Source organism: Triticum urartu, chromosome 1A, assembly GCF_056163025.1.
Source record: "Triticum urartu cultivar PI428250 chromosome 1A, HENAU_Tu73, whole genome shotgun sequence".
Classification (NCBI taxonomy): domain Eukaryota; kingdom Viridiplantae; phylum Streptophyta; class Magnoliopsida; order Poales; family Poaceae; genus Triticum; species Triticum urartu.
In genome coordinates this window covers 576266475-576275922 of record NC_141873.1, presented here as the reverse complement: position 1 = coordinate 576275922, position 9448 = coordinate 576266475, and the positions used below count along the sequence as shown (strand labels likewise).

General features: G+C 43.5%; 2 protein-coding genes across 2 annotated transcripts; one reads left to right on the top strand and one right to left on the bottom strand.

The window, feature by feature from the left end:
* Positions 1-3494: 3494 nt before the first annotated feature.
* On the top strand, positions 3495-4977 carry LOC125540103 (uncharacterized). Its single transcript, XM_048703695.2, has 3 exons — positions 3495-3826; positions 4237-4439; positions 4526-4977. The coding sequence occupies exons 1-3, from the start codon at positions 3662-3664 to the stop codon at positions 4695-4697; spliced, it is 540 nt and encodes a 179-aa protein (XP_048559652.1). The 5' UTR covers positions 3495-3661; the 3' UTR covers positions 4698-4977.
* A 114-nt stretch (positions 4978-5091) lies between these two features.
* Positions 5092-8775, bottom strand: LOC125540088 (uncharacterized). Its single transcript, XM_048703670.2, has 4 exons — positions 8674-8775; positions 7497-8517; positions 5919-7399; positions 5092-5814 (listed from the first exon to the last, which is right to left on the bottom strand). Exons 1-3 carry the CDS (start codon positions 8711-8713, stop codon positions 5941-5943), a joined length of 2520 nt encoding a protein of 839 aa, XP_048559627.2. The 5' UTR covers positions 8714-8775; the 3' UTR covers positions 5092-5814; positions 5919-5940.
* Between the last annotated feature and the right edge of the window lie 673 nt (positions 8776-9448).

Genomic DNA, 9448 nt, shown 5'->3' with positions numbered 1-9448 from the left:
ATGCTTCTCCAGCATCGCTGAGTGAACCTGCAGTTAAAGAACAGGCGGTCTCTAGTCTCTCTGGTTCTGATTTGGCAGAGAGCACAATTTACCCCAGACTCGATCGTCCAATGTCGTCGATCCATCATACTATATCTCATGTTAAGCCGATCGACAGTTAAAAGCCACATGAATACCTTCTGCTAGCACTTGCTTTTCCACATAAGATCATACAATGGACAAACCTCAAGGCAGGAAACATCAATTGGTAGTATCCCGCGGAAGAGAGACTTCCCGATCGAGTGCGCTTAAACGACCAAATATCTAGCTGGGCATCAGACTGAGACTCAATGCGCAGCTCCACCAAAAATGTATGAAGTTCCACATGAATAATAACTGTTTTTTGAAGTTTGATCATGCACATAAAGAATGTTGGTAGGGTAGAAAGAACAGAGTTTACGTAGGTCAGTCGACCAGCATAATTGAGAAACTTTGAAGCAGCATCAAGTCGCCTCTCCAACGTGCTAACCAGTGGTTAAGAGCTCATTGATTTTCGACTTGGTGCTTCCCATGGGAAGACCCAAATAAGTGAAGGGCAGCGGCCCCACAATGCAACCAAAATGATCTGCCAACAGCCTAGCTTGATTTGGGTCCACATTTATCGGTACCATACATGATTTGTTGAAGTTTACTTTCAAACCTGTGGCTTCCTAAATACCAATAGAATATATTTTATAGCGCACAGCTGAAAAAACGAAGCTTCATGTACTATAATGTGTCGTCCGCATACTGAACCACCGGAAACTCATGTCCATGAAAGTGATGGGAGCAACAACGAAAAGTAATGGAGATAACGGATCCCCCCTGCCTAACACCACGTATGCAAGCACTTTTTTTTTTACCAGGAACTCTGTTTAACATAACAATAGAAGAGGCCGAAGAGAAAATGAATTTAATCCAACCGAGAGAACAATCGCCTCCTTGCCATAGCTCTTGCAATGAAATAAATACTCAAACGACCAAGCAAGACTGCCGTGATCACCATTGCTTCACATGGTGGAGGTTGCCACCACTGCAGCCCTCCAGTGTTGAGCCTCGCCGACGGTGAGATCTTAGAGCCCACGTGGCCTCCTCCTTCGTCCTCCTCCGGTTCATCGACCACACGGGGAACTGATCATCAACATACGGGGGTGCCGTTCGGTGTCACCTCTGTGAGGAAGCGAGGAGATAAATACAACCGCGCTCAATGAATTTATCCTCGATGCACACTATCACTGCACTTCAAAATACGCCCGGTACGGTCACTATGTACGATTTGACGCGCATGTAAATGTCGCCTATGAGCCCGGTATGACCCTCTGTTGCCCGCCACGTATGCAAAAGCGCATGGGAGGCTCTGATATTTTGCAAAAAAAGCCCTCTCGGGCTCACTGACAACGCACATTTGGCTTCGCTTATATGCAGGGTTTGCAGGATTGGGGGTTAGAGTTTATGGTGGTTTGAGGAAATGATGTTTGCTTCAATTCTGATGCATGTGTTCGTCAACAAGACCTCGCAACAATGAGTTCTCTGTGCAATTCAACCATGGTGATTATTTTCTTAGTGAAGGCAACAACCATTCTTATGTTAATGGCAGAGTTGATTCTTATGATTACCTATATAACATCACCTGGTCTTAGATTATGGTACATAACATTGTTGAGGAGATTGGATGGGAGATGGCAAGCAGGGTCAATGTATACCGTTGTGTGCCTATATTTACAATTGGCAGGAACAGCCTGAGGGAAATTAGGAGCGAGGAAGATATAGATACTATGATGCATTTCCTGTCATTTGGACACCAATCATTCAAATTGTACTTGGATCATGATGATAGCTTCCATGCCCACCTTAATGTGTATGATGTTGTTCTTAATCCAAGAGCAACCCTTCCTACAGTGATGAGCCCATCTAAGCTAGTGATGTACATACAAGCAGAGCAAAGAGAAGCAGAGCAAGTGGCACATGTACCTATACAGATTGTGTATCCAGAAGTGGATAGGAACTAGCTAGTTTATCTTTAGTAGAAGGTCATCCACATTTGCTAACATTGAGGCACCTGAGAAACATCAAAACTGAACCGGAGCCCGTTGTACTACAGGTTATTCAGCAAATGCCTAGTGAGCACATTGAGGAAGAGAATGCATGCATCACAAGACTAAGAAGGAGTGCAATGCAAAGCAATTTCACAAATCACATGGAAACAGAGGATGCAGAAATGGACAGTGATTCAGATGATGAGGACTATGAGCCTGATGTACTTATTGATAGTGACAATGACATAGGTCATGAGATGATGATCTTTATGTAGAAAATGTAGATGAGGATGAACCTGAGCAGAAGAAGGTGAATTAACCAATCTCCAAACCAACTGACAAAGGAAAGAACAAAGCAGAAGATAAAGGACAAGTCAAAAGACAAGATAAAAGGCAAAAAATTACAATTTTGATGAAGATTTGTCTGAAGAGGAAGATCTATGGCATGTGATTTAGATGATTAAGAGATATAGTTTAAGTTCAAAACATTCAGACCAGAGGATCTCCGCAGGCCAAGATTCCATGTTGGACAAGTCTTTGAGATGTGGAGCTATTGAGGAAAGCAATCAAAGAGCATTCTTGTCAACATGTTGATTTGAAGATGCAAGTGAATGACATGTTAAGGTTGAAAGCAAAGTGTGATGAGGATTGCACTTGGTACTTGTAGGATCCATATGATAGTAGGACAAAGGCTTTCATGATCAAGATATATGCGGATGAGCACACTTGCTACAAGAACTGGAAGATCAAGGCCTTCATAGCTCCTTTACTTGCACATAAATATTTGGAGAGCTTTAGGGCAGACCAAGACATGAACCTTATGAAAATTTCAAGGATTTTTCAAAAAGAATGGCACATGACACGTGGAAGGATGAAGTTGCAGAGGGCAAGGAGGTTGGCCATGAAAATGATTCATGGTGATGAAGAAGGGCAGTGTAAGCAACTTTGGAATTGCTTTGTCTTGAGGTTTCTGTTGGGCCTGCCTGAAAAGCATTTCTATGCAATCCTAAGAATTTCTCTCCACCAATTCTACCTGGTAGTCTTCCTACGATTATTCCGGGCGTAATATACATTTTTGAACTATGGATGAACAACACTTGGCTCAAGGGGCACTAGAATATGTGCATGCTATTAATGGATTATTTGTACTATTTTCTATTCGTTATATTTTGAGCGCTCCCGGCATAGGAAAAATATACCTAGACGAACGTTTGGTGCACATGATTGGGGTCACCGGCTCCTGCATCTGCGTCCACAAACGTATCCGGCGCGTGTTTTTAAGAATTTTTTATAGGCGAAAAAAAAAACCTTTACAGTCACGGGTCCAAAGTGGAAACGGAGAGCGAGCCGGTTGCGGAGTTCTCTTTCTTCCGTGCCAAGGCTGCAAACCGATCACAATTCATAAAATCACCAAGACAAGACAGACAGAGTTCCGTTTCGAAAACAAGACAGACAGAGAGACGGACTGCCGGGGCGGGCCGGGGCGGGCCTATAGACACTGGAGGCCCCCCCAAATCGACGGACACGCCCCTGTACTTTGCTAGCGAAAGCAATCCCCAGCAGGAAACCGACGAAGAAGAAGCGGATCGATCGAGTCGGCGAGAGCGATGGCGGCGCTCCGGCACGCGGCGAAGAGGCTCTGCGAGCGTGCGCTCCAGCAGCGAGGAGCGCTGGTGAGGCCTTCGGTCGTGGCGGAGGGACCTCGGCGGCTCTTGCTAAACGGCGCTTCCCCTGCCCGCCGGCCCATGTCCACCTCCTCCATCAGTGGCAAGGTACTTCTTTTCTCCGACCTTCGACCCCTCTCCCTCCCAGATCCAGCCGATTTGCCGTCGGAGGCCTCCGAGGGTACGGCTGCCCTCTCAAGCAGTAGCAGCGTTGGCTTTGTTTCCGGCCACCTGATGACTTGCGACAAAGAATTTTTTTAAAAAAAATCTTTGATTGCCGGCGATCAGGAGTCACTTGCAGCCATTGATTGATTGCTCTTGAGATCCGGCAATCGGTTGCTGGCTGGAGATTAAGACCTCAACCTTGTGAGAAATTAAGAATGATGATAGCCTCTACCATGTCATAAGGCCATGTATAATTTTCTTTCAGCAGACCACTAATATATGACAGATACATTCTGTGAAGAAAACTATGCTAATTAATATTAATTTAATCATGTTGTGTCTCTTGTGGCCAGCCGACATCTAGTGCAGCGCCTCACGGCGAGCTGGAATTGCTGGAAATGCGATTCAATAAGAAGAAAGAAGAGATGTATGATTTGCTTGTAGCGGTGAAAAGCTCTGAACTTTACCCAGAGTTGTCCTGGGAAGACATCCAAACTCATCGGCTCATCACTCACCTTGCTGCTCAAGTGAAGCCTAGGCCTCATGACCCAATTTGGTATGTAATCTCAAACATATGCATGACTATGCTCTATTTTCCCCATTTCTTGTCTGAGAGCCTTTTCTGCTCTTGTCACCCCGCAGGCACAGGTTTCGACAACTAAGAAGACTCAACGATTTTAACACTATATGTCTTCCTCTGGGATATTTTGGTCTGCTCGCCTACTGCGTGGCAACTAACATGAAAGAAGATGGCGCTACAAGCAAGAATAGTGAAGCCAATTTCGTCTCCGAGCCAAAGAACGATATGAACTAGCTTTATATTAGAAGTCTAGAAAGTCTCCTGAGCTTATGTAATTAGTAATATGACATCTAGTTGTAGTTGTAGGTTTTGCTGGATGCTGGCAACGGTAATAGAATCGGCCTGAAGTTGGAGTGGTAATTAACTTTTATGTGACGAAAGAGAACAGAAAATCCAGCGATATCTTTAGGTAACTTGTCATGTTTATTTCTTGTGAGCAGAAAACTTCAGGTTGGTCCTCTTGAGTATATATTGTCATGCCTGCTTATATGGAAACATGTGAGCTTTGTTCAAATGTTGAAACATTCTGAAATTTGATTTCTCTGCTTGTTGTATCATCCTAAATCCCTTCTGTATCTTAGTTATTACGTGGAATAAAACTTTTCCATCACAAGAACATATGAACTCTAAATTTTAGGTTATCTTCCATGTAATTGGCTATAGGTCAAATATCATCGAATTCCTGCAGCAGCTCAACCACGCCATGCCGGCAATGCCATTGTTTCTGCAGTTGCGGCGACTCCATCTTTGTGTGAGAAGTCTGGTGCCTTGCATAGCCTGATGAACAATTTTTGTGAGCATGTATCCTTCACGTAGTCCTCCGGACCGATGTTGCTCGGGATGAAACATCACAACCACACATTAACTTTGGACAAGAACATAACTTCCAAAATGAAACCCAGCTGAAATAAAGAATTCCGCCATCTTTTTGGCAGTAGGAGTCTTGCAAAACCCTTGACTTCCAAGTGTTCAAACAAATACAGGAATCACAAGAACAAATATAGGTTGCAGGAAAAGAAACTAAAACAAAACACTGCCACTATGCATGTATATTTCCTTCAGGCTTCAGAAGTGCATCAACATAGCTATCAAGTAGAGGGTGTTAACCAGTGGCGAACGCAGGAATAATTTCTAGGTGTGGCGGAGTGTATGAACAAAAAAAAAACCATGTATAATTCAACTATGGAAGTGCTCACTAGAATACTCGATAAATATTACTTGGTGTTCAACAAATAAAACCGAAATCAAAACTTAACTATTGGCACTCTAAATACCCCACTTGATGAAGATTACATGGATGATTGAGTGCCAAAAAAACCATTTATATTACCTAGACCGGCATAAAAATGACCTATAAAACATAAACACCAGAGATAAATCATGAATTAGTAACTAGTAGGATATAATGATAGAAACAACATTATGCAAGTGAAGATAGTTAGAAAGAATACATACCCATAATGAAGATTTACTCTCATTAAGTAGAACGTGGCAATGGCATTCTTCTACCTTCATGTTGAAATTCTTTCTTAATTTCAGCAAGATCAAGTCCTTTAAATATCTCTCTCTCGATGTAGCACACCATTAAGTCATCAAGCCAACCATTGGACATCTTGCTGCGCAAATCAGTCTTGATGATCTTCATTGCTGAGAAGGCCCTTTCAACCGATGCCGTTGCCACCGGTAGAAGCAACCCCAACTCAATAAGGCGATAAACCAGAGGGAACATAATATTTCTTTCAAGTTCAAACATTTTCTTGGCTAGGCTTGCAAGATCATAACAAACTCTAAAGTCATCATGTCTTCTCATGTGGTTGATGAACAACTGGAGCTCGGTTTTCATACGCTTACGGTCATCATTGGAGAAATCTGCATCATAGATGTCTGTAAGCTTAGCAACTTTGTCCAAATCAAACTTGGAAAATGAGTCTCTTGGGTCAAGACAAGCAAATCCACATAGCAGTTCTGAAGCCATGTCATTAAAGCGATGATCCAGCTCTGTGGTGATAGCATCTATCGCTGCATAGAAGGTATCAACACGAAAAAAATGTTCTTGAGTAACATTATTTCTCCCTCCTTTTCTTGATCGGCCGAATCTCGGTACAGCTTCATCCATATTTGGAACCGGAATATCATTAACATTACAAAAGATCTTGACATCTTCAAAGAGTGGTTCCCAACCATGGTTCCTCAAGTTGGCCAAGGAAGACCTCACATCTGTAACCAAAGACATGGCTTGAACAATATTCTGATCCTTCCATTGGAGGAGAAGTGACAACTGATTTGTAATGCGAAGGATTTGCAACATCAACTTCATGATGAACACAAAGCTAAAAGACTCCATTATCTGCACCAAACCTCCTGCCCTAGATGGATTACGCTCATCCTCATGCACAATAGCTAACACTTGTATAACTGCATCCCACATCGATTCTATACGAACTAGTGTTTTATAATGAGAGCCCCATCTTGTATCTCCTGGTCTAGCCAATGATGTTTCTTGGTTTTTCCCTCTTCCTGAGAAAATTTCTCCACTCTCTAACTTAGCCAACAGATTTATGCGTTGCTTATCAAGCAATATATCCTTCCTCTTGCAAGACGAACCAGCGGCGTTCACAATCAAGGCCACATATTCAAAGAAATCCTCAATGGAAGAACAACATCTTGAGACAGCAACAACTACTAGCTGCAATCGGTGGGCGAAACAATGCATATAGAAAGCATATGGGTTTTCATCTCGGACAAGTTTTTGAACACTATTGAATTCTCCCCTCATATTAGATGCTCCATCATACCCTTGCCCTCGTAAATTTGCAATAAGTAGCCCATTCTTACCAAGAACCTCAACCAATGCTTTCTTTAGTGCTTCTGCTGTTGTCTCCTTGACATGCTTGATACCCAAAAATCTTTCAATAACTTCTCCCTTGCTCATATACCTGTAAGGCATAGAAGAAATAATACAATTAGTTAATTAGAAAAAAGGCGATTACCAGGCAAAAGATGGAACACATAATAAAGTAACCAATGGCTTACCTCACAACCAAGGCCATTTGTTCTTTTACTGATATATCACGAGATTCATCAATAAGAACCGAAAAAAGATTATCCCCCATCTCTTGTTTTATTGCTCTTCGGACCCCATCTGCACAACTTTTGGCAAGTGCTTTTTGAATTTTTGAAGAAATCATTTGTGCATTTCCTGGGCATAGCTCATCAAACGCAATTCTCACTTCCTCCTTTCTTGCTTTGTACCAATCAAGCATCTCTAGAAAATTACCTTTATTTAAGGAAAGGGCAGATTCATTGTGTCCATGAAATGGTTCACCTTGCAATGCAAGAAAACTTACAATCCCCAAAGATGTTTCCAAACGGGTCTCGTACTTGATTAATGATTCTTTGTTATAGACTGTAACCTTACGCTTCAGACTTGAGCTTTGATTTTTAAAATCTTCATATGCTGTCCTTGATTGATTGTGGATACTCCTGGGGCCACCAACATGAAGAGGAAATGCCTTGTATGCATTCTTCCAAGTACTGTAGCCATCTTTGGTGAAGGTAGTATGACCAAATTTTTCATCCACCGGATCTTGTCTAAAAAGAAAACAATAAAAGCAATAGACTGCATTCTTTTCCATGCTATATTCCAACCAAGGATTTTTTTCATACCATGCTTCACAAAAGGCCCTGTCAAAATGATCACGTTCGTACGTATGACCGACCGGTCGAGTTGGACCCTTTGCCACATAAGCCAATCTAACTTCATCTCTAATGTTGGGATGAAAATTATTAATTGGAATACGAAGCCCGGGATCAGGCTGGATGTGGTCAGGATGCAACTCCTCAATGAACTTGCCTTCTCCCCCGTCTCTAGCTATTAGTTCATTCTCAATATAATTTTCGCCTTCATTCTCTTCCTCTTGAACAGATGCTGAAACTTCAATCCGCACATTCTCTTGATGCGCACGCTCTTCTCGTCGTTCAGCGACTACTTCCAAAGTTGGAGCTGGGCTCGAGGTGCTAGTGCCACTGGCTTTGGCAAAAATACTCTTTAAATCTGTATAAGAGAACACAAGAGAAACTAATTGGAGGTTGGAGCAATACCAATAGAATAATTAAATAAATGTTCAAGCAAGTAACCTGAGTACATACATGACACAATTAAAATGATGCGATCAAGGGGAAGAACCGAAGAAGTACAACTAAATTATACCTTTCATTACATACTTAATCCTCTTCTTCGGCGGCGTCATCTGCAAACCCTGCGGACTCGCCGAGTCGCGGCCGCCGCCTTGCTGATCTCGGGGCCTGTCGCCGCCTTCGCGCCTACGGTGTCCGGTGGTTGATTGCCGGCTGCCCGCTGCCATGCGTCCGTGCCCTAGCCTCTAAAGCGCCGCCGCGCCGCCTCCGTCTTGCGAGAAAGTAGCAACGAACGACTCGTATTCTCGTCTGGTAGAGTCGTAGTCTGCCTAGCAGTCGTGAAAATGTGATCGATCGTCTGTGTCCTTCAGCCCATAGCCCATGGGCACGGCCCGTCATTCAATCGGCAGTAACCAAGCCCAATAGGAGGCACGCGCACGCCCCACTACCTGAAAAATACGCCAGGCTAATACACTAGTATATATACGTATTTGCACGGCAGCTTAGGTATGGCGTTCGCCAAACCACGCCATATAGCTAGCTTGGGCAGCGTGAGCAAACGGCTCGACAGCGATAGCAATCGTGTTGGGCCATAGAAAAGTTGGCGTGTGAGGGACGCACGTGCACATTGGGCATCTTCAGGGCGACCTCCATGCCGAGAGATTGTGGCCACGCCTTCGTCATCTCGTGCGTCTCCGCATGGGGAGGTTCAGGCCATGCCACTGCGCCTCGCGTTGGATGGTGCCGCTGCCTCGCGATTGATGTTCATGTCGTGAGGTTGTCGGTAGCGAGGATGCGGGAGATTCAAAATCGTGGGTTTTGGTTCGATGGACAACTTCGTTTTGGAA